General features: G+C 33.2%; 4 protein-coding genes across 10 annotated transcripts; all 4 read right to left on the reverse strand.

Moving 5' to 3' along the window:
• Positions 1-613: 613 nt before the first annotated feature.
• LOC123229583 (WD-40 repeat-containing protein MSI1) lies at positions 614-4002 on the reverse strand. Its single transcript, XM_044655502.1, has 6 exons — positions 3844-4002; positions 2922-3627; positions 2520-2672; positions 1676-1800; positions 1402-1497; positions 614-1076 (listed from the first exon to the last, which is right to left on the reverse strand). The coding sequence occupies exons 2-6, from the start codon at positions 3591-3593 to the stop codon at positions 848-850; spliced, it is 1275 nt and encodes a 424-aa protein (XP_044511437.1). The 5' UTR covers positions 3594-3627; positions 3844-4002; the 3' UTR covers positions 614-847.
• Positions 4003-5302: 1300 nt separating this feature from the next.
• LOC123203872 (protein cornichon homolog 4-like) lies at positions 5303-10254 on the reverse strand. 2 transcript variants are annotated; one of them, XM_044620445.1, is made up of 6 exons: positions 9985-10254; positions 8632-8773; positions 8106-8223; positions 7181-7362; positions 5757-5879; positions 5303-5666 (listed from the first exon to the last, which is right to left on the reverse strand). In XM_044620445.1, the coding sequence occupies exons 3-6, from the start codon at positions 8175-8177 to the stop codon at positions 5630-5632; spliced, it is 414 nt and encodes a 137-aa protein (XP_044476380.1). In that variant the 5' UTR covers positions 8178-8223; positions 8632-8773; positions 9985-10254; the 3' UTR covers positions 5303-5629. The 2 variants fall into 2 exon arrangements, with proteins under 2 accessions (XP_044476380.1, XP_044476308.1); XM_044620373.1 differs by having other exon boundaries at positions 8106-8228.
• A 2780-nt stretch (positions 10255-13034) lies between these two features.
• LOC123216299 lies at positions 13035-14787 on the reverse strand. Its single transcript, XM_044636717.1, has 2 exons — positions 14453-14787; positions 13035-13459 (listed from the first exon to the last, which is right to left on the reverse strand). Exons 1-2 carry the CDS (start codon positions 14573-14575, stop codon positions 13364-13366), a joined length of 219 nt encoding a protein of 72 aa, XP_044492652.1. The 5' UTR covers positions 14576-14787; the 3' UTR covers positions 13035-13363.
• A 628-nt stretch (positions 14788-15415) lies between these two features.
• LOC123216261 lies at positions 15416-23447 on the reverse strand. 6 transcript variants are annotated; one of them, XM_044636698.1, is made up of 16 exons: positions 23095-23447; positions 22396-22461; positions 22082-22318; positions 21647-21745; positions 21516-21571; positions 20289-20400; positions 19836-20003; positions 19329-19592; positions 18146-18358; positions 17867-18070; positions 17702-17764; positions 17247-17549; positions 17036-17134; positions 16533-16915; positions 16382-16414; positions 15416-15682 (listed from the first exon to the last, which is right to left on the reverse strand). In XM_044636698.1, coding segments are annotated over exons 1-16 (2421 nt in total). In that variant the 5' UTR covers positions 23215-23447; the 3' UTR covers positions 15416-15681. The 6 variants fall into 6 exon arrangements, with proteins under 6 accessions (XP_044492633.1, XP_044492602.1, XP_044492619.1 ...); XM_044636667.1 differs by having other exon boundaries at positions 17642-17764; positions 23095-23441; XM_044636684.1 differs by having other exon boundaries at positions 17642-17764; positions 22396-22446; positions 23095-23440.
• Positions 23448-26080: the final 2633 nt, after the last annotated feature.

The following is a 26080-nucleotide window of genomic DNA, read 5'->3' on the forward strand; positions in this document are numbered from 1 at the left end:
AAAAATTATTATTTTTCAATGACGATTGTCATTTTAACATAGTAAGTGTGAACAATAATCATGATCTATTTTATGAATCAAGAAGGTTTAAATAATTAATTAAAAATATACTCACTTTACCCTTTTGGCCACCGATTATTCCTTGTTTTGTTTTTTAAAGAATTTACCAATTTGAAATATCAAACGTCTTTAGAGATGATTTCCATCGAAAAAAATTATTTTAGTGTTTTTCCTAAATTAATTAAAGATTTAACAAGGAATTTGAAGAGATTCTGAAACAAGTTGCGGAGAGGCAAAACCCAAAGACAAAATCATTGTTTCGGTTTTTCAAAGCGACTGCATAATGGGTAACCCTGAAACAAGTGATTGATTGATCTAGAGCTAGGCCTTGCTTAGACCCAACCTTACCCTAAACAGTATTATTGAAAGCCCTTTTGTCCTTGAATTGGTAGTGCAATGAAAATGTGTTTGTATCTTTAAAATGTTTCTTATAGTTTCAAAAAACAAAATATCTATATCAAACACTCTAATCCATTTAGCTATCTCTACCTCTTCAGTTCATGCATTGTCTGAAGGAATAACTAGATCAGCAAGAGATTGAAATTAGACATGATTAGAGATAAGTAGACTCATCTGAATTTGTATCAGCATAAGTTAACATTACCAGATTAACCATGATAAAATGCTCAATCATCTCTGCAGTCACGCCAATTCTCTTGAATACAAGTGGTCGAATCATTGTGAATAAACACTATTAATAGGTCATAAAAGGTATCTAAACCAAACAGGAATATAGAAGAAAATCTACTCTACAAATGATAATCTCTTACAACTCATATTTCCCAGATTAGGAGTCCTTTGCGGGTTCATCTCCGGGTAAATCATCTTCATCATGGTAAATGTTCTCTGCCATCTGCCAAATTTGTAGTATGTTGTCCTCTGCTACACTGGCAATAACCCAATCTTCACACGGGTTCCATGAAAAATCTGAAATTTTACTTGTGTGACCACCATGAATGAAGAGCAACTCTGGTGGACCATCTTCTGCATCTTCTGGTGTCTGCTCCTCATCAATCCTGTATAAGAATCAACAATTCAATCAACATAAAGCAACACAAGACCAATAATCTAATTACAAATCACCAAAAGCAGCCGCCAGTATCACTCATTCAACATATAAGGATGGAGAGCACACTAAATAGGAGTTCATGTTCAACACAGTAGAAGTCCAATTCATTTTGATAAAATATTAAAACAGGCAAGAGTACACAATCAATTTCCCATCATTTAAATCTCTTAGAACCAATGACACTAGGTTTTTTTCAGAAATTTCTTCACTGTAAAAGAATGAAATAAGTCCAGTCAGAAATCACATTTAATCATTGAGATTTCAAGTAAAACCTGCTGAGGTCCCAAACCATAAGCCTTCTACCAAGACAACAAGAAGCTAAGATAGTCTCATTCTTTGGATTCCATCCAACTTGAAAAACCTCTTCCCTGCATTTCAGCCAAAAAAGAAGATTAAAATATCAGACCTAGTATTTCTTTTGGTTGAAAAAGCAGATGCATTACGACATGAAATAAGATCTTCATTTGAAACAAGAATAAGAAGGATCCAAGAAATACTTTAGGTACATCCTAAGAAGCAAAGCATCATGCAAGGGAGAATTCTTACTTGTGACTATCAAATGTGTGGAGTGCTGTACTAATTTTGCGCAGGTCAAACAACTTGACTGTCTTGTCTGTAGACCCCGTAGCTAAAATCCACTCATTAAATGGATTGAATGCCAGGCAGTTCACCTTACAAAATATTTTTAAGATCATAATCATGTCATATGCATAAAGAACATGAAAACTTATTTCAAAATAAAAGAAGTGAGGACAGTAGTTGAAACAAAGATTTGGCTCTAAAGGCAGACAACATTAAATACATAATTGGGTGATACATGCTGCAAGAAAATAGTTATTCTGTCTTCTTTGACAAGAAATAAAGCATTTATACATATTAAATGGTATATCTCAAACTTTCAAGATTTTTGAATCATGATAAGATGTATCATTTCATGGATCCCACAGTAAAATCTGGCCAATAAATCCAAGTCACAGTTTCAATTCTTACAAAAGAGCTTGGTTAAAGCTTTTCCAAGGAGTCAAAAGCTATGGGTAGATCATTCTAGAAGGATAAGCTAAATAAGTGACAATATGAGGTATCATGGAACCTAAAAGATCCTGGAAGTATGTACATACCATTCAATCATTAATCAGTTATATAATATAACTTATAAAAAATAGACCTCAACTACAAGCTTTAAAATTGCAGCAATTGCTCATAGGTGGGGCTGAAATCTTAAAAGATGTAAAATTGAAGGCGAAACAGCTTTAAGACAGAAATAGCTGTGCAGATAGTATCTAATTCATTCCTATGGTCAAACTGGAAACAATTTTAAAGTCTATGTTATGAGTGAACATGTGTATGTGCTCTTCAGGTTGAAATGTGGCACTTGCATCCAGATACCCACCTCACTTTGGTGAGCAACAACAGATTGGACAGGCTTGCTGACTGATGGTGTCCGTAGATCCCATATAAGCAGGTATTGATCATCCCCAACAGAACCAAATAAGTATTCATGTCTCAGATGCCATGCTACATCTTCGACAACACCTTCATGAACCTATTTCAGCAAAATGTCAATATCCAAATACACAAAGCAATATTCGCAGAAACAGATTTATTAAAGTGTCTAAAGTTGATTAGAGACTTATTATATCGAGTTAACTAGTTTTCAGAGTGTCATGAGCAAAATTGGACAATGAAATGCTAATATAGAGGTTTCGCATTCTTATATCTAGTTTTTTGCTAATCGAATCAACTACATGTGGCATTACAAAAATCAAAAATTCACCATAGATAAAGAAATTACCTTAAAAATCTGTGTAGCCTCAAGGGCTTTATTTTTAGGAGTTGCATTAATATCCCATAAACATATTTGGGCATCATCAGAACCACTGAGCAAATGGCCCTGCTTGAACTTGCTCCAAGATAAACCATAACCTTCAGTGGTGTGGCCCCGGAGCCTTAAATCAGGACTACATGCACCATCGAGAGGAGGCTTAGATGGATGTTTGCTATAATCAAAGACATAGACCTCGGCACTAACAGTCTTAGTTGCAATGATAAAAGGGTTCTGAGGCATATAACGAGCCCGATTAACCTCTCCATCATGGTTGATTTGCTGAATAATTTGAACCTTGCCATTAGCACATCCAAAACCACCATAATCAGAGCGTTCATCATCATAGTGGCGAGCATCATTTTCAGAATCATCAAGAGGAAGCTGGACCTGGGCAAGCATAAGATAATTAGGCTCATTCTCAGAAGTGTGGGTTCCGAGAATCATCTTTTGAACAGAATAGTCTTTGCCAGGCGGCTCCTCTCTGTCAGGAAGCCACTCAACAGTGAGAGAAGGCCATTCGAGAGCGTGGGTGATGACCAGATCATACAAAAATGGAGTGTTTTTCTTCCAGATTTTGTATTCTTCATTTATCAGCCTTTCTTCTATCTCTCCTCTCATTTCTTCCTCGTCTTTTCCCATTCCTCCTCTTCTCAGTTTCCCACAAACACAAACCCTAGAACCAAGTTCAAAAATGTTACAATTTAGCATAGGGACTAATTCTTTGAGACTTAGCAGTAGAGTTTGAAATCCTCTGCTAATAAATTAAACAAAGAAACATTTTATATTAACAAAATATAGCCATAACAAAATCACTCAAACAAACGAAATAAGAAAAGGGGCTTACAAAAAATAAAAATAAATATACATAGCAATTAAATAAGAAACAGACCTGAAACGAAGCAAGTGCTTCAGCTAATAATGGTGGTTTCTAGGGGAAGCTAACAGAGATCGTCAACACTTGTGAGTGCTTCCTGAGAGAAGGAGCGAGGCTAGGCTAGGGCTTTTAAAGGCGGGTTTTTTTTATTTAAATGTTTAAAGCCACCCTCAGGTTTTACAAATGATCAACCCTCTTTTAGTTTTGGAAATGACAATGATCCCAGCCTCACGGTGACACGTCTACACCCTTCTCTCTCTCTCTCTATACAAACTTACGATTTGGTTTGAAAATTGTCCAAATTGTAAACATTTTTCTCAAAATTTATTAATTTAAATCAAATTATTTTATAAACTAAATCAAACCATAATTTTTTGAACTATCTAATATGGTTTTACGATTTAAACCACTATTTCTTTACGACAGGTTGGATTTAAATTAAATCAATTAGACTCAGTTTGATTTAATTCAAATTTATTTAATTCAATTTCGAATAGAATTTAAAAAGAAAAATTTTGGCTCATTTTTTTAACCAAGTCAAACTTGAGTTAGAATATGTTTGATTTGAATTTGACTCAAATTGGCAGTTTAAATTTATTACTCAATTTAGTTTGAATTCATAATTTGAATTAGTGGTTTAAATTAATGATTTGGTTTGACTCAAATTCATAACTCGAATAGATAATGTTGCCTATTATTTTAATAAAACAACGTTTTGTTAATGAGTCATAAACTAGAGTCACAAATTAGAATAACAAATTTAAACAATTAATTTAAACCATTAATTCAAACCAAATTGAATTACTTATTCAAACTATAAATTTGAGTAAAATTCGAATTCAATCAAACCAAAATATTTTTTATTTAAACCAAACTTAAATCACTCTTAATTAACTCAATGAATTTGAATTGAATCATTTTTCATTTAAATTAAACTTTAAGGCAAGTGACATTCAAACTTGATCTAATTCCTCTCCACCCTATTAAAGACTACCTCTATTAAAATTCATAAAAAGGTTTCAAATTTGTTGGGGAATTACACTAACAAGTAACAAGACGTATAGTTTTAATCCATCTAAACTTCTATTATAAGAGTGATGTGATAAATATCGAAGGTTACCATATAAAATATAGATAACATAATTTATATATATATAGTTTTGTATATATGAACAATATATTAAAAAGCTCAATAATTACAAGAAACAAATGTATATATAATATTGAAAAATGCATATTAAAAGGCCCCTTCGAGCCTTGCCGAACACTAAATTTATATTTAAATAAAAATATACAAGTATTGCATTTATTATGTTAGCATCATAATAACCCTATGTGGGTTCATATTGATAATATGTATTATATTCACATTTGTAGGTTTTTTTTTTAATGACGAAGACCCTGTCTAACTTCATCCTTCATCATATAAATAAAGTTAAAATACAATAATTAAACTCATAATTATTGTACCGAATACATCAAAGTTTTGCTTTTTGTTGGTCCTGAGAAAATTAAAGTTGAATAAATATTACATTGATGGGTCACATTTTACTAAGCCAAACTAGCTCCATGAGTCAAACTGAGGCTTGCCAACCATCAATGAATCAAATCGGCAAGTTGTTAAATGCCACAATAGTTTAATGGCTAAAAAGAAGAAAAAAAGCTACCTGCAACTAAAATGAATCAACAAAAGACACCAAAGTTGAACACCAGGCTAACAACAACCCCAATGCTAAAATGAGACAGCCTATTCCAATCTTACAAGACAACAACTTAACTCGTGTTAAACAATTGTCCTCGATCAATCACCATGATCTTCCAATGCACACCAGATCATCCTACAACAAATAAACATATAAAAAGAAATCAATGATAATTGTTTTTTTAACAAAAATTCTTAGAGGAGGTTAAGTTGATGCATCACGAACCAGAATATGTTGAGAACAAGGAGAACGATAAGATACGCAAGTTTGAAAAGCCGTTGTTTCTTTTCCCAATGGAGCAAGTTGAATATCTCAGTTACATCTACCAAGTGCTGTCTTTGTGTGTAACTGATTACGAAAGAAAATTTCAAATAAATAAACTGTATTATTTTATCAAATTCACCAGCAGGATCAGATAACCACCATAAATCTCAGAGTATATTCACCATCACTTGAATAAACTGGCTTTCAAATTTGCATTATGACAATTAGAAAGTTATCATGAAGGACACAGTTACAATGCATGATACACACAAACTCAAAAATAATAATAATGACATAATTGCAATGCATGATACACACAAAACTCAATAGTAATAATAATAATAATAATAATGATAAAAATAATAATAACAACTATATAAATAAAAACCTTGCAGAAGACAGGATATGACATGACATGACTAATAATTCTGAAGGTTGCTTAACACATACAGAACACAGGACTCTTTTCTCCCAAAAACACCCATGTTATAAGTTTTAAAAACCATTTGTTTGGATTTCAGTCCATAATTAATCTGAAACAATAAATAACCACAAAATAGTAAAATAACAACTTTAGTAATCAAAAGGGTTACAAATAGATAGGACCAGACAATTCGAGGAATTTGGGTTCTCCTATTTCTGACCGTTCTAAGCATCAGAGACCTCTCACAATCAGCCCTAAGGCCGCCCATAAAACCCAAACATTTTTCTTCCCTTCTCATTTGATAACGTAACTACACAAGTGTCCCCTATCCTAACACCATTGTTATGGTATGCCTTCTTTACTGTAGTGATATTTCATGATCATTATACGAGAAATAACATAAGATAACATGTGTATAGGTGTCATGGAGTGTCAGGAGTTTGAAGAATTAAACTTCCATCACAAAAACAACTTGATCATAGAAGTTGGGTCATCGATAATTAGGAAATGAGGCATAGCCAAAACATAGCCTCAAATTGCAGAAGTTGTTCTAACCAGCAAATTCAGTTCATGAGCAGACAGACCTTGCCTACAAATGAGGTTGCGAAGCATTGTATGTCATCCAAAACAAGGTATATTTGACTGCCCATGCATGTATGGTCTCTAACACTAAGTTCTTTTCTAATGATCAGAGACTAAATATATAAAATTCAACAGAAACAGTATTATCACATCTGGAAAAATCAGAAAATAATTTATGTGACATCAAATGTTACCCTTGTCTTTCATAGACAATGAAGATTCAACCTAACTGCAGGTCAGCCACCCTGCCCTTTCCTCCTCTCAGTTCAAACTCAAATGGAAACATATGTCAAAAGGAATACACCTCTCTCACACACTTGCACAAGCATATTTGAATATTCAATCGAACAAATTAAGAGATGAGAAAAATTAAACTTACAGTCTCACATTATAGTAGAGGTATGGAGCACAAAACAGTGTCATAATCCAATGACCTGTTATGAGAAAGAAGACAGATAAAACCCCTTGAGTGATAAATTCTGGTAAAATCACTTGGTTTATCCGAGACGAGGAGTCATAAGGGTTGATATAATCGAACTCTAGATCTGCTAAGCACATGAGCTGCAACAATTGTTGAACGATATAGTATCAGTAACATTATTTCATACTAAAGAAATTTTTATAAGGGGACAAGATTGAAATCATACAAAAAAGTACCAATAAATAGCAAATGAGAGCTCATATGTATTCTCAAAAATAAACTAGATGCCAAAGTACCTACCAGGCACCTCAATTGAAGTAAGAATGCAGTGGTTGAAACTAATCACTCTAATAGCCACTAGACAAGTTAACAGTCATGTAATAAGTTGGTTTCACCAATCTAACAAATCAGGAATACTGATATCAATGATAACTAAAACAAACTGGAAACTGGACAACCAATCTTTGAAATGAAAATGTTGGTATTATTGATGGAAACCCAACAAGTTCCTCACACAAAGAAATTTCATAACAACCCCTTGAACATTTTAGTATAATTCATAACATATAGCATATCTGCAATTAAATTTGACACTCATCAGAAACTGCAAATAGCTTTGTTGATCAATCTTAAACAAATAAACCTAAAATGTACATGACCATTAAGTCGACTGCCTTAATAAATAGCAAAAATTACAAGTCAAGCATCAAAACAAACTAAAATCAGATATAAAAAGTTGAAAATATCATTAAACCCATAAGGGCCATAAACCTAAACTAAATTCAGAAAATAAAAAATAAATGCAATTAGTCACTGTTTCAAGAATAAACATTAAAAAAAACAAATGAAGCAAAAAAAAGTTAAAGGGGCTCCGAGAGTTGACCTGGTAAACAATGAGGATGAGCAGTGCAATAACGAAGAAGAATGACACCAGCCATACGAAGATATTGTCCATGCTGCTGCTCCACTTCCAACACTTCCTATTCCTCCTTCACCTACACCTATTCTGATTAAAAAGAGGACCAAATAAGCATGACAACAAACCACAACGGTGTTTCAAACAAAGAAGCATCAGTGTATTATGCACATTAATTAGTGCCCTTTTTACAGATGAAGGCCAATGGTTGGCAGATGCCAAGCCAAAAAATCTCTCTACAATACATACAATTCCTACATCAAAGATGGTAGTAAGAATTTTATGAATATTAATTATGAAACATGTTTATATCAACTCTACTTTAATTAACAAACACAAAATACAAGTCCCAAATTTTCTATTCAAGTATAAAACAGAAATATATAAATTTCTAAAAATAAAAAATAACATGATAAACAAAAAGTTTCAATCAAAATTATTGAAATTTTATTTTTGATTGGTGGAAAATAAGAAATAAGGAAAAATTACTCACATTGAGTGCAATTTAGTCTCCTGTTGAGCTCCACAGTTTGTTTCAAGAGCACCCAAATTTTTTGATTTGATTTTGTAGGTAGTTTAGTTGATAAGAAGAGAAGGGCATGAATGAACTTTGTGATTGAAGCTTGAATCCAAAGCTGCCAAAAGATAAATCCCAAAAAGCTAAGCAACATCAATTACAACTTTCCATAGTTGCAACATATAAAAATAGGCAAGGATGACATATGTGCATTGCAAAGAGGGAAGGAAGAGAAAACCTGAGAAAAGGTAGTTTAAAGTTTGTTTTAGGAGAGACAACACATGTTTTAAGTGAAAGTGAAACTGATTTGTTCATGGTTTTAGCTTAGGGAGATTTGAGGTTTGGATGAGAAAAGAAGGATTGAATGGCACTGGTATTATCTTAACTAGATTATGCCAATGAATTCTTAAACGAAGAAAGGTGAGTGTGGCACTGATGGTGATAGATAGATATTTACAACCAAATCTTAACAGTTAAAACTTGAAGCATGTAACTCACATAGTAAATTTAAAATCATTTATAACTCTACACTTAGAAAGCACAAACTGCTGGCAAAACCAAACATAAATTGGAAAAATAATATAGATTTCTTCCAAAGTTTCCACAATGTCATCCCAATGGACATTGTTTTTGTAACATTCTCCAACTAATAAGATTATCTTCTCTTTTTTTATTTCTTAACTAGACAATATCAGGATAATCTATATATGATCACAAGGGAATGATACTCAATGACACAATTATATTCAGTATCAAAGAAAACATAATAACTTTTAATAACATTTATAAATTTTAGGTCTAGTTTAACCAAATTAACCACAAACCAACAATATTATTCTACATAAATTTAAAAGAAATAAAACATTCATGAATTCAAAACGCATTTTGGTAGCACAATTTTATTCCATGATCACACAAAAATTGAATAGCAGCTCTCATTCCCACAAACAGATCCCATAAACAAACAACACGTCAGTATTCAAAAAATTTAGGCAGAGTTTAGTTCATCTAATAAATTAATTTAACACAAGATTTAACTTTTCCCATAAGGATGATATATATATTCCCTGTTCAATCCTATAAATTAAACATTTTGAATTGCCTAAAACAAGGCCTATCATCTGAAATGATTTCAGAATGTTACTATAATTATTTCAAATTTCAAAGTAGCTCACACTCTCAGTTCAACCCAAACAAACAAACAGAATTCCCCTTTCAACTTTAAATAAGATCCTGAAACTTCCAGTAATAAAAACTCCATATTTTTCAGTTAAAGAAATCAAAATAATAAATGAAAATATAAAATATCACTTCATCAAAGTTTCGTACCTGAACGCTCGGCCCAACAATTTTCCAAGCTTTAAACGTGTTCGTCCTCTCTAGTTCTACCTAAGCAGCAGAGTTTTCACCCAAAAAAAAAAAGCAATCGCAAGGGATTCGAGTCACCCAATCCAAATTTGACGTACGTTTACTTTCCTTTCTTCTCTTCCTCTCTTGCTTCTTCTTCCTTTTCTTCTTTTCCTCTCCTCTCTTTTTCCTCTTCAGAAAAGGACAGTTCTCCTTCGCCGTTTCCCCTTTTTTTTTTTCCAATCGCACACATCTTGGTCTTAGAGATGGGCTTCCGGGTTTAAAGCCCATAAGTTTTTGCATAGTGGACAGTCAATTACCCCACAGACACAGACACAGACACACATATATATATATATATAGAGAGAGAGAGAGAGAGAGACGTCAAACCTGATTATTTTAATTTAGTGGTATGTTTGATTATTATTTCACCATTACCAAATTAGGCTTAATCATTTTAATTATATAAATATAAACATATTTTATATATATTATTATATAATTAAATAATTTTAAATTAAAAATAAAATAACATTTAATTATATAATAATATATAAATATATTTATTTATTTATATATTTAAAATAAGTATACAAAATATTGCACTATTTTCTCGGCATTGGTCAGTCTAAAATCTTAATTTTGTAGCATTTATTTTTGCCTAGGCCAAGTTATTTACTAATATCCCATAATTACGGGCCTTTTCGGAATAAAAATAAGTATATACGGCTATGTATGGGATTACATTTGAAAAATCATGGTAGGTCTGCCGATCAGTATACACAGCAATCCCATGCAGGTTGAAAAACCTGACAAAAATAAATTTCAAGTAAAAGAAATTAATTTATGGTTGGTGTGAATGAATAAAGAAAAGGCTTGTTCATGACTGCATCAAAATCTTTATGCCGAGAAGAGTACTGGAAAAACATACAACTATAAATTAAACAGTGATTAGAAATGTGTACGGTCCAATTTGATTCGATTTAGAAAAAATTTCAAACTAAACTGAAAAATATATTTGATGAAATCTCATACCAAAATAAATTATTTGTTTCGAAACAAAATAAACTAAACTGAAAAATTATGATTTAGCCGATTAAATGTGTGGGGTTTTGATATATAAAAATTTAAAAAATCCAATTAAAATAATACAATAATTATTAATTATAATATTGTCATATGACAGGCTAGAAGGACTTCCAACGCCACAAGAGTTTGTAAGTTTGTCATTCCCATTTCATTTGTATATGCAACCTTGTAACTTATTAATGGATGTTAAACAATTTTTTTAAATAAATTGCATTTAGCTCGTTCTGTTGTTTGGTATCTGGCAGCACACTAAGAATGAAATAGTACGATCGGCGGATAATGGCTACTCTTGTGCTAAAAAGTCTGGAGGATTTGAGATCGGTAATTACTCGTTTGGCTTCCAGTTCCCTAGTGATAGATGGGTTGAGGTGGCTATCCCTCAACAGCCCCGGGAGCGGCCATGGGAACATTTTGTTTGAACTGCAGGGACTTAGCCGGAGAAGATAATTGGTTTCAGTGTGTTTGATGGAGACTAAGGTAGAGATACTTGGAATAGAGAAAGAAGAATAAGATGGTGAAGAGAGTGAGAGGATTTAAAAATTGAAGATATTATGCTTGCCACTGAAGGCTGGAGTGACAAATTTGTTATTGGGAGAGGCAAACATGGAACCCTGCGGTTGTGGGCCAATCATTTCATATAAGGTTTACCTGATTGGTGTGGTTGATTCTGTTTTGAATAAGAAGTCCAACTCAGGTGGGTTTGCTCTTAGGACTGAGGAGAAAAAACACGAAACTATGTGCTGGACAGAATCAAGCAACCCCAGAAAACAGTGGGCAGTGAAGAAAATAAATTTGTCTGAGACAAACTTCTGTGTTGAGATGGCGTCTTTGCGCTTGGTTAGGCACCAGAATGTTGTATGAACGGCGGGTACCTGCACAAAAGATGGATATGGATTCACTGTAACTGAGCACATGCCTGGTGGGACATTTTGATATATTGCAGAATGGTGAACCTCGCTTGATTCTGGATTGGGACAATATGATATCAGATTGCTTTTGGTATTGCTGGGGCCTTTCTCACAGTCACCATGATGGTGTGCCACAAATTGTTCGTATTTAGGATATCAAGTCAGAAATCATTTTGTCTGACTCTAAATTGGCACTAAAGATAGCAGATTTTGGAATGGTAAAATTAATCTCTGATTCTGATTTGCGCTCATCAAGATCAGCAGTTGAAGGAACACTAGAGTATATTGGCCCAGCTTAACTGCATATTGTTAAGCATTATTTTCTTTTGGTTCATACAAGAAGCTCAATTTCATAACTTAGTGTGTGTCATTTTTGTCTACCTCCAGAAAATGCATACTCAATCCGGTTGACTAATACCAACTACATTTTCTAGAAGACAATGTTGAAGCATCAGCATAAACAAAATCTCCCCAATCTCTTAGGAGAACACTAGTTTATATTTCTGAAACTTCAAGACAATGTTGGCTGGTTACTTGTACAATTGTGTGAATAAGTTGAGAGTAACAGAGCAACCCCACACTACCACATTCACTCTGAATGCAAAGGATTCATGACTAACATAGGTAATTGCTCTAGCTAGAAAACTCCAATGAATCATCAAGATTTATGAATCTTCAATTCTTCCAACCGCTTCTAACTTGCCAATAGATGACCTAATTAGTGTATACAAACAAATGGGCATAAAGGTAGGCATTTTTTCAGCAGTTACTTATCAATTCAACAAACCTATTTAGAGTATAAAGAATTCCCAGCCATCTTAATACCTCAGAACTGTCACAGAGTGGTTGTCATGTGGATAGCAATACTGAAAAATGTTTTCACCAAATGCAAACACCACTCAATGCAACACTTGCTTTGAGAGCATTTGACAACTGTGATAACAATAAAAGAAATTTTCTAGTATGATTGTAAAGTCTACTCAATACGTTGTCAATGTATCTATTTTCCAAAGCCAATTATATATTTCAATCATGTATTAAAAATATGGGCTGCATTTCATCATTCCACAGATAAATAATATAACAGGAAGCACAACATTCACCCAGGATGATGCATGGCACATCACTGTTTTTCCCCTCCAAGCTTTAAAATCAAATGTAAATGGCAGAAATCAACCAATATTTCTGCAGTGAAATATGTCAAATGATTGAGTATACCTTAGTAATACAAAAGGATCAAGTTGTAATTATTTTATAACAAGGAAAAAAGCAAAACCAAAGCGAGCAGAAAACCCATGTTAAGGGGGCAAACTAAAGACATTAAAGAGCCACAACATGAATTGCAGGAGGTCGCCTCACAGCCTCTACTCTATAGCCTCCCCATGTTGTGAAGCTTCAGTTTGTTTCATACTTTCTAAACTAGAGATTCGTCTATCTAATGACTCATGGAGGCCTTTCACCTGGGCAGACAAAGACAAAAACCAAAACAAAATTTTTATTCTTCGAAAATTTGAAAAACTTCAAATATGTGTTACAAACCGTATCCAACAGTGCATCCCTATCTTTGGCAGGCTTAAAAGAGACACATTGATGTATGAAAGCAAATAGATCATAAGAATTTAACATAAATTCTTAACAATTAAATTGTATATTCTCTCTTACTTGAATAAAAGAAATTTCCTTACTAGGGTTGATCCATTTTAAAAGAAATTTCCTTACTAGGGTTGATCCATTTTCAGTGACTTCATTTCCCCTATAGTAAATTTGTGAATTGATAAATAACAATGGCTTTCTGCCCTGTTTCTTATTCTTTCTTGCTAGCTCTCCTTGATTCTATTCCTCCTCATCTCTATCATATCATTCTTATCATTAAAATGAAAAAAAGGAAGTTTATCAATACCCAAAATCTAATAAATCAAAGATTTCAAAATTGTGTTTCAAATTCACAATTTTTTGACTCAAGAATATTCAACTGACTAATTAATTTATACAACCTACTCTATTTTTACTACACAAATATGACAGCAACCGCTGACGTGTTTGCAGGGTTTTCCATATGCCTCTCTGAGATAAATGGTCTTTTCTGTGCAATTCCAAATGAGAAGTCTTCCTATTTTATTGGTGAAACTCAATACTTGAAATTCAGCATATCCTTAGTTAATTTCGATTTGTTCAGAACCTTATTCAGTGCTAAAAAAAATAGTTTTTTTTTTTTTTTGGGAGTTAAGGGTTCGAAATTTTTGGATATCTTGAAAGGCTTCCTTATAACTACATATGTTTCCAAAGTAAACACACAAATATAGCTATATAACCAAATGAGAAAACCCTAGCAATTGGAATTAGACACCGTCTATTGAAGAAATAACAAAGAAATCGTACGTGAAAACAATTAACAATTAAGAAATAAATTACCCAAATTACTTTACACGAATCGTAAAAGGTTTGATATTTACCTGATGGGAGATGGATTCATAGGCAGTCTTATAGTCATTGTAGAGACTGTAGAGACCAAGAGACGACGCAGCTGCTACACCTGCGAAAAATGATGCCAGTCTCACCCTCAATACGTAACCCATCTTCCGCTTCCTCTTTCTCACTGTGTTCAGCTTGGATAATCTTAACGAGCTTTTTATTTAAGAACTACCCCTGTAGCCCTGTCTTTATTGTTTCTAGCATGCCAACTTTGATATTTGTTTATTACTCACCGCCCCAACATATTTCGATAATTAAAACAAACCCCACTCTCTCCGTTTGGAACATAATAGGAAGTTACTTAAGAGTAGTATTATGTGAAAAAATAATACATAATTTTATATATAAGATGATCTAATCCTCAAAACGTACTTACGCCAAATGGACTTATGTTTGATTTATCATCAGTTGTAAGAAATCCAGAAATCTTACCCTCAAGAGAAAAATATTACTTTCACTTATTGTTAATGCAAGATAAGAAATGTCAAATATGTTCAAACTTCTCAACTTCAAGTGGCAAGTATTAAGGACAACTGAGAAGCCACTTCATGAATGTCCATGTATACGAGCAAGATAACTTGTGGGCTGGTGCTGGAGATGGATGATTTTTCGTCGATCAGACACTAAATATAACAGTGGAGATACCGAATCATAAGGTTTGCTACATGCGCAGTTCTATGGTGTTTTTATGCTAGTATGGAAAAAAGACTTTGGCAATCATTTCCAGATGACCCGCATCCTAAATGATGATTTCCAAGTCTCGAAGTTCCAACAAAAATTACACATTATCATGGTTTCTCGATCAGCGCTTTACCAAATTGTCAATAATGGTAAACAATTTTAATGTCCTCTTATATCATAAAATCACAAAATCCGAACTAATAAAAGCAAAATAAGTTGGGACGTCATAGCAAATAATGAAAATTCGCAATCCAATCCAATGCTCAAATGAAAACTAGGGGCATGAATATCACTGCAGAATGCCTACCATCATCATAACAAAGCAATTTAAACAATTTTCCAACAGAGCAAAAACAATGAAAACAGAATAAATGTCAGTCAGCTGTTGCATACTGAAATTGATTGATATTATATGCAAAAAAAAATATGCTGCTAATTCCAAATCTGGATCGACCCATTCCAAAAATATTCTCAGGTCTGCGCTAGTCCACCTCCATAATCAAAATATTATCCATTTGATTCCATCCATCCTGCCAAAATAAAATACATTTAGATAACACCATGCAGTAACAATATAATAGCACATATTTGATCAAAGTTAACAAGTCTAAAGTAAGAGAAAATATTGATCCTTTGACATTCGCTCATCACAGGCACACCGCCGTAATATTATCAATTAATGTAACTATTATATCATTTATCACATCAACCCATCCCATGCAGAGCTCCTTTGTTGATGATTTGTGTCTTGAAACAACAGGTTGGCGAAAAAATGATAAGATAGGTGTGCTTTCCAACTTTCAAAATTAGTTAACTTCTCAGTTTGCAGCATGCAATTCTTGAGATCATACCATGCCTACCAGCATTTTGAAAATTACAGTTGTTGCAGGTAAGTATCAGCTTGTTTAAGCTCCACCTCTTATCAACTTATAGTATGTAAGCACTCCTTACACCAGTAAAATCAGGTTAAATTATAGCAATGCTACTTTTTCTCAAAATTTGTCAATAACTTTTAGCTGAAATGATCTGTCATTTGATTGGGAACAATTTATAACAGAATATTCATGTAGTAAACTAATAGTTTATCTTACATTAGGATCAGAACATACAATACTTTAAAAAAGGGTAATTCTGAGATGCAGTCACTGGTAATATAGCAAGCATAACCTAGAAGCCTGGATGCAAACATAAAACTAACCAAAGTTCAAAATTGTTATTGCCATACTTACTATCTGCGGGATGTTAGTGCAGAACTAGTTGCCCTGCCAGAGAACAAAACATTACCCAATGAGCTTTTCATCTAATAAAAGAAACAAGTTCATACTAAAGAATTAAGACAAATATATATATATATATGTCATGTCTCCTTTTGAGCAATACCTGCCCTGCTGTTTGCCAACAAAATTAGATCTTCCTTGAGTTGATCCCTTGTTTTGATTACTGATCATACTTGACCTCTCAAAATCTGCTCCATTTAGTTCAAATGGGTCTCTGGATTTGGTTAAAATCTTTATGTTTGAAAGACCTCCAGCCATACCAAAATTAACACCATTAAGATGCTGATTCTGAGTAACTGAGCTGGAATCACTTGATGGAACCTTTTTTGGTCGAGCCACTGGGGTAACAGCCACAGAGGGCAAAAATGAGGAGTAAGGAGAAGATGCTGCAGCTGCTGCAGCAACTTTGGCCAAAGCTGCTGTAGCTGCTATCATTTCTTGTGCACCTTCTCTGAGTTGAATATAGTCACCCTCAATGACAAATAACTAAATTAAAAAATGGGGTCAGAAAACATGGTATACACAAAATTCATAAACATATAATCTAAATGTCCAAAGTATACACTAAGTGCATAAACATATAATCTGAACATCCAAGGTACTCACCTCTGGGTGGCTGGCCACAAAGTCATCAAGCTTTCCATATTGTTTCTTGTAATCATGCCAATGTAAAGGTGCAAGCATTTTGCCGAGCCTATTTGGTAGCTGCAGTCAACACAAACACAACAAAACTGATAAAATCCAAATCAAATATGGATGCGTGCAAAGGCCAATCAACCTGCGATGGCTGACAAGTTTTCAATTGAAATTCATTTACCGTTGAACTGATTCGAATTTTACCACCAGCAGGAATTGTGCGGACTATGCATGCCAATAAAGATCTTTCATCAAGGAGAGTAGAGTCTGAAGTTTTTCCTAACATTAGTGTATTCAAATGTGCATTTGAGATCAATGCTTCAGACAAAGCTGCAACACTGTCATTCTTGATTGTGGTTTCACCAGGATTGATTGAACTGATTGTAGAATCAGATGGAGATGCACTGGCAGCAGAACTTTGCTCTTCTGCTTTTACAACTTCATCCAATAGTCCATTATCTGTTAAATTCACATCATGCTCCTCCTGCAACAGTTCAAATTAAAAAATAAGCTTATTTTCTGTTCCATTTACCTACAGCTTTAAAAAATAACCACATAACACAAACAAATAGAAACCTTGGAACTGTTCTGTTCCATGCTGTCTACTCTCAAGAAATCACGAAATTGGGAAGAAACCTGTTGTAAGTTCTGATCAGTTTGAGAGGCAACAAGGTAGCTTCTATCCATTGATTCAAGAACCTGTAAAAGAACCATTGTGCAGGGTTCTGTCAACACAGCATACAGAAACAAGAAATGATAAACACCAATAGTACGAACAGAAACATCCAAAAAACAGACAACCTGTGCTTCTGCAGTTGATGATGAGATCCCTGAGTCTGGCTCTGTGCCTTGGTTGATATGGACATCCAGATATCCGGAATGAAGAGTTTGTCCATTTATGGACATATCACATTCATATTTGGCACCTGAACTCAGAAGATTTTGGTCAGTTTGAGATGGTGGCTGTTGACTTGGTGGAGAAATCTGTGAGCCCTCTGATACAGCCTGAAAAAAAGAACAAAGAAACATCACACATCAATTTAAAAAAAGGACATAAATATGATACTTTCATCCTGATACCTGTTGGTTCTGCCACTGTTGTAGGGATGGCATTACAGCCATCGACTGAAAATGCCCAACATGAGATTGAGGGACATGTGAAGACAGAGAATGGGGAACCCCCTGCTGATGCATGATGAAAGAATGAAGAGCAGGCACTTGTCCAGGTGGAAGGTATGTAGGCAACCCAAGCAGAGACGGTGGAGCAATTGGTACGCCAGGAACATGGTCAGTCTAATAAAGAGCAGAAACAAGAAAATGTTTGAAATTAGATTTCTGTACACAATGCAAACACAACAATATTTGCCAGGAACAAAGGAAAAGGAGAAAAGGAATGGTAGAAAATATAAAATTTAATCTATATTATTAAAGCATTGATGTCAACATTTTCTTATAGGAGACTTATGAATTGTGGATAAAAAAACAAGCCATCTAAGTAGGGTATAAGGCCTATACAAATATAATCATGAATGTGTGTGCCTGTTCAGAAAGAACAAAACAGAAAAGAGAGATTAATGCAGCTTGAACCAATCCAAGAAAACCATAATCAACTTAAAAACCTCTAACCAATTAAGATGAATAAGGATAAAAAAGAATTCAACATTAACGTCAACATTCAGCATTAGTATTTAACAATTGAATATGTATGAATCTTGATATCTCGTATGTTTCTAATTTCACCTTATAACTTCTTCAAGTATAGTTTTGTAAAAAAAAATAATATATAAATAAATGCATTCCAGGAGTTTAGATATCATTTCTCATTGGCTAGCCACCCACAACCCTAAAATAGACATTAAGTACACTGACTGAACACTTAAAAAGAACAGTTTTTCAATAACTTGAATGATTATTGAAATATACTAACACTTCCCTTTCACAAATAATTACAGTAATAGTGGAGTGTATAAGATCTCGATGAAGTTGCTGATAAAAAAATAACATGGATTACCACTACCACGAAACAGCATTCATTATTCAAGCAAAATAATCTTGTAGTTTCAGGAGAATATTGTATCATTTTCTTCTAAAAATTGGGTCACTGAATTTCATAAAACTTTTGCAACATACTGTATGCTCATATTTTGTTTCACCTTCGTCTCCAAACTAAATTTATTCTACAAAAATTAAACAATAAAGCATATGCAATGCACTGACAATTTGAAAATCAGTAAAACATTGTCAAAACTACAAGCACAACTACCTGAGTTGATGCATTGCCAGATGAAGGAAAAGAGGTAGCATTATCTGAATTTCCATTTTGGAGGGGGCTGGCACTAGAATTCATTGTGCCAACTACATTTGCATCAACTTGGCTCCCATCATTCTGGCCAAATTGAGGCACATCCTTGGAATTTTTTTGTGATATACGTGACTCATCCGATAAAGTCCCATTCCTTTCTCTTGCATCAGCCAGCTCATGTTGAAGCTGTATGGTATGCAAATGTAGTCTCTCCATCTCAGCAAACTAGCATCAATACCCCAAGAAACAAGTCAATCTTAAGTGAAATGATATAACTCCTATTGTGTTGGGAAAAACAAGAAAAAATAATATCCAATGTAAAGAAATAATTCCGACATTCAAATAAAAAAATGGTTGATGTGAAACACAAGAACCTCCTGCCCAAAAAATATGAAAACTAAAATGTAAACAAGAGATAGACCAAAAACCCTAAAAAAAGGGAAACAAAAATATCCCAGGATGATCAACCTGTCTTTGACAACCTAACCAGAGCTGGTTAAGTTGCTCTGTACGTTCACGCAGTTCAGCCTGTAATGACTGGTTTGTAGTTGATTGTAGCTGAATGCGTGCAACCCATGCCTGTGCCTCCCGCAGTTGTTCATCCTTGTAAATAATAGTTTCCTGAGCAGCCCTATTCTGGAAAATCAGACAACTGTTAGTAATGGACATGAAGCCATAAAATGATAAATTGCAACTTCTACTAGAATTTTGATGTAGCAAACCATATGTAAACTTGAGTTTTGGTGATACCATATTACAAATATTGTGGCCTTTTTATGTCACAAACTAAATAATTTTGAAAGATAACATATGAACATAACGTATTGGATGTGTACTCCTAGCATATGCGGCAGAAAATTGTTGTCTTAATTTCCATTTTAACATGTTAAATGTTCATAAAAAGAATGACAATGTAAAAACCTGCTCCTGCAATTCAATAAGCTGTCTATCTTTTTCTTGTATATGTTCTTGAAGATCATGTATTTGTTTTATGTGTTGGGCTCTTTCAGCTTCAGAATGATCACGCTCTCTTCTGTGGAAGCAAATAACCATTCAAATTTGTTTAAAAGGTCCAAACATCAAACATCAACTACTATCTATCAAGAATGCTCACAAATTGATGGGGCAGCAAGAATCAAGCAACTTCACACAAGACTATAATATTAAGAAAAGTTCTTTATTCAAAAACTTATTGCTCAGGCAACAATGAATTTTTTATTTTATTTAAATATTTCTTTGCTAGTAAACAAATATTTAATTAAGTAAAAGGTGTACAAGAATGGATAAGTTGTTCACAAAAAATGACAAGCTGTCCAAATAACCAAGGGCTAAAAAACCAAACATGATGAAATACAAATATCCAATTCCAAAACAATCAATGCATAAAATCAAAATATTCATAAAGATCTTCCTGGAACTCTGAAGTAATAGATGGCTAAAGAGAAGTTCAAAATTTTACTTTCTCCCACATAGATAGAAACTTTGCGTAATCTAAATATTAAGGGGATGTTTTGGTTCAGAGATTTAAGATTATTCCGGTAATTTATCTTTTATTACTGACATTACTTTATTTGGTTTGTTAGGTAATAAAAAATTTTAACAATCTCTTCTTACTAATAGTGATGTGATAGATAATATAAATAGTAATCTAATTCTCACATTCATCTTAGGTATTAAAAGATTACCAATGTAATTTTCATTTTGTTACAATTATATCCTTACTAATTAATTTTTTAGGACAAATACCCTCATTTTTAATTAGTTTAACAAGTATTATAAAATATTTTAGAATAATTATACCCAAAGATATTTACGTAAAATAATATTTTAGTATTCTTTTATTACATTTAATCAAATACAATAATTATTTATACCGAAAATTTTTATGAAACATAATAATAATTAAAGCCCAATAATTTCTAGGCAATCTATCTTCGTGGTAATATTTCATTTTTGGTAATAAAACATTATCTGAACCACATGTACCCTAAATGTGTATTTCTAAATAATCTCATTACCCAATTGTTCAACTATTTCCCCACTTACACTCAGGCAGCTATGACCTCAAGGTAAAACAAAAGATATTCCAAAATAATAAAAAAGAAAAAGACTAGAATGAATAAAAAAATAGCTTAATGACAATCACACCTGAAAGTCGCCAATTCTTTTGTTTGTTCTCTGAAAAGGTCCTCTTTAGCCCAGGCCTATACAATTATTTAAGTGATAATGATTACCAAAAAGTAGAAAGATGAAACAACAAAACAGCCAAATCAACAAACCGCTTCACTATCTAATTTAATTGCATGTAGCTCCCTTTCTTTTTCTTCCATCTTCCTCTCCAAATCATGTATCTGTTGTTCCTTTTCAAGAAGTTGCTCCTTCAAAACCAAGTTAAGCCACATTTTTTAGGTCAGAACTCAGAAGCAATCAAAATTTGTAACAGTCATTTTAAAGTGTATTCCAAAAAAAAAAGAGATCAATAAGAATTGAAACTAAATGGACATTTGTAGCCTATTTCAGACATCATATATGAATGCTCTCATCCACAAGAAAAATAAATTATGCCACTTTAATAGTAAGAGCACTATATTCAAATGGCCCACTGCTAACATGATTTATGGACACAGATTAAAAGAACAATTCTTCTTCGAAAGTTGCACCCCGAGCAATTCCCATTTATTATAGAAATTTGAAAAATAAATTAATAAATACACCTGTAGCTTGGCAGCAGCATTAGATTGCTCCTTAATTTGAGATTCATAGCTGTTTTGCATTTCCACGATCTCGGTTCTTGCAATCATTTGAGCTCTAAGCTCAATCTCCAGATGTTGCAACTCCTCTCTTTGTCTAGCAACACTGTGAAGCCGCTGCTGTAATAAGCCATTACCCAAATTTCCATCCACCGTGATGGAACAGAAGTCAACATCAGCTGGTTCTCTTCCTTGCTGCACCTTAAATAAACATCAATTTAGGTTCACTTTCCATGATCCTTAAAATTAAAGTTGATTACTAGGATCAAAATCCTTGCCTCATATATTGTTCTCTCATCAGATTGCCCCAGTTGTGATTGTTCTAACTCCTTGTGTAACAATTCCCCAATGAATGAAAAAGAAAAAAAAATCAGCAGCAGAATTCAATAAACTAGTGCCCACTTAACAGATAGGAAAGATGGTAAATGTTCAAAGTTTTTATAAAAACCAGCACATGCATAATATCCAAATATATTAGACCTTTCAATTAGAACCCTAGAAAACAAAACCCTCAATTAGGGCTTATTCAACATAATTATGTAATTATGTCGAATAATTATTCATTAGAGCTAATTATAAAGACACACAACAAGAAACCATATATCCCAATTTGTTAAATATTCATTTCGATGTCCCCAATTTATCAGAAACCAAACGAATACCCACATCTCTATCAAAGTGTATATTAAACGCAAAATTCTTAACACTATAAGCACTTACAACTCTAACTCTATGTTGCCGTATTCTGTGCATTTTAATTCAACGACCACGAAATTATCACACACATAGAAATCAGGCAAACACAAAATATACAGAAAATGCGATAAACCCTAAACTCCTAATACCCAAACACTTTTTTCTTATTTTAATCCTTAAGAAGGGAAAAACATCATTTGAACTTCAATTTCTTTCTAATGTCACACATTTTCCTGGCAACCAAGCAAAACCCAAATGTGATTAATCGTGAGATATCACACCTCATCACTGACATTTCGAACGGGATGATGGTCAGAAACGGCACGCCACTCCTTGCGTGATGACGGCATCGGCAAAGAACCACCGCCACGTGTGGCAGCGACTCCGGCCGCGGCCTCCATTGAATCAGAACTGTAGCTGCTTTGATTATGCCTCAGCAAAAAACCCTAATTCTGAGGAACCCAATAAATTATAGACATTTAGGGAAAGAGAGTGTAAAAAGCAAGGAAGTGAAGAATTAGGGCTGGGTTTTGGGGAATTGGAGTGTAATTAGTGAAAAGTCGACCCACAGAGAGATGATTGGGCGAGTGAAATGTCGGTAGTAGGCACGCTCCCGCCACTTATAGGGCAACTTGATCACCAAAACACTCTACCCTCACGCTTCTCTTGGAGCGTCTATCATACGCTCTCCGCGTCAAAGAAAACGATAAGATACCCCAAGAAATAGCTCAGTGATAAAAGAGGAAATATATTTTTTTACTCGTCTAATCTATAAAACCAATCACTAAATTAGATTTTTAACATTAAATTTATTTGAAAGAGGCTATCTTATTTTAAATAAAATTTAAAAGAAAAACAGTGAGAGAAGAGAATGGATTGAGAATGCCAATACATACAAATGAGTCATTGAATTAGGATTAAATATTCGTTTTAAAAAATAATAATATTGTGAATAAGCCTTTTGGCCCGTTAAAATTGATGCATCAATGGGCTTTTTCTTTTTGTTGAATATTATGTGTATGTGGCTTCTATAGCTTGTTTTGTATTTGTGGCATCCCAGCCCACAGTCAAACTTGGACACACACTATTTTCCGTGCCTTTCAAAAAGTATAAGCATTTAAGTTTATACTACATGTTTGATTTACCTAAGGCCAAAAGATTTGTTCCCACCTAAGGTATAAGAAAATCTTAAAGTCTTATTTTCTAATTTTTTAAAATTAAAACACTCACTTATGACTCATTTTTTGTTAAAAATCTCAGTTATAATTCCTTGAATCTCGTCGGATAATAAGAATCTGCTTTAGACGGAGCTTCAATTTTTTGATTCATCTTCTTTCGAAACCAAATCAACAGAAAATAAAGTTGAGTGACGTCGATTCAACGAAGATAAAGATTCATCACTTTCATTCTTCACTGTCATTTGTCATCATCGGTGTCTTGGTTTGTAGATCTTCCTTCATTGGCGACAGAGAAAAAACAGGAAGTTGTTGGTGGCTAGAGAAAGGAAGAGGAAAAAACCCTAGGTTTGAAGGAAAATAACCACTTTTCAAAACTTAAAAACTTTGGCTGAAAGAAAATTATAATATTTTTAAATTTAGAGAGGTAAATGTAATAATACTTTAATTTTTTTAGTAAACAACGATTTTATCTCTAACTCTAATTAAGATTTTTAACAGAAAATTGGTCATAGATAAGTGTTTTAGCTTTTCAAAATTGAAGAATGAGACTTTAAGAATTTTTTATACCTTTAGTGGAAATAAGTCTTTTGACCTTTACCTGATGATCGAAGAAACCTCTCTTTAAACTCTATATATGCATAACATGCCTAATTTAAGAATTTACTGTAATTCCAAAACAAATACATTGCAAATTCAATTTCCCACCTCAAAGACAAGGCTCAACATAATCGGCAAAGTTTTTTGTTTTTGTTTGTTTACAAATTTTTACAAACTTCGCACTTATGTGCTTTTTTGGACATTTCATCAATACCTTTTAGGCCCTTTTTCTAAATAATAAAATTATGAGTATCTATTTTAAGTATATAAATGAGTATATATTTGACTTGTGTCATTAAATAATTGAATGATTTTAAATTAAAAATAAAATAATATATAATCATATAATAAAAAGTTATATATATATATTCATTTGTAAAAATCATATAAGTTAATTATACTGACCTTAATTGCTGAGATTAATTTCATATGAGTTAATTATTTTATCCTTATTTTAATCTATACTTTTCTTATTTATTATTATAACCCTTCAATATAAAATGAGGTGAAGCAACGCATTTTCCATGTCTCACCCACCTACCCATGGAGTTGGTAGTGGGCTCAGTTGGCTTTAATGCGGCCCACTGTGCCTGTAGGCTATGTTAGCCCAAGACCTATATAATTACATATCTTACAGGCTGGACCAACTCGTAAAAATACTATAACTCATGACACAACCCACACCTTACGGGGTTGTGTCATATCAAGCCCTTGGGCTTTTAATGGTTTTCTTATTAATTTTAATAAAAATATCTTTTTATTAAATAATTTTTAGAATTATGTTTTTTAATAAAAAAAACATGTTAAGAAATTGAATTCTAATTAAAAAAAGGCATACTTATTTATAATGAGTGATCTGGGGTTTTATGATCAATTTCGCTCATATGGGACAATCAAAACTTGAGTTTGGTTGGAATTTAGTTTATTTGAAACTTGATACTTAGGTTTCATATATAGTGGGTAAAAGAAGTTGTTAGATTTTATTATTCAGATGTAAGATACTTTTGCATATTGAACTTTTTCAAAAGTGTTTCACATATGAAAAATACATTTCAACAACTAACTTCACCTATTATAAATAAATGTTTAAGTATCAAATTTCAATCAGAGTCAATAGTTGGTTGTCTCGCAAAGGTGAGATTAATTTAAAAAACTCAACTCTTTTTTTATAAATAAGTTTAATTTTTAATTTCTTGTAAAAATTTTTAATTTTTTATGTTTCAATTATTATTTAATTTTTAATTTTTTGTATGACCCACTACAAATAACGGGTTGTGTTAGGTCAATGTATGAGTCTTATTTCTAGGCCCACAACCCAATACAATAAGCCCGTAAACTTGACATGACTCGCTACAGTAGTGGGTTGAGCCAAATTAAATAGCCTTGGGTGGGGCTTTAAGTTGGCTCAACCCCCTTGACACCTTTACACCTACCCATCCTACCCTCTCACAACATTAGTTTTTTTAACAATTTCAGCATCTAGTTCTTCATA

This window comes from Mangifera indica, chromosome 1 (assembly GCF_011075055.1).
Source record: "Mangifera indica cultivar Alphonso chromosome 1, CATAS_Mindica_2.1, whole genome shotgun sequence".
Classification (NCBI taxonomy): domain Eukaryota; kingdom Viridiplantae; phylum Streptophyta; class Magnoliopsida; order Sapindales; family Anacardiaceae; genus Mangifera; species Mangifera indica.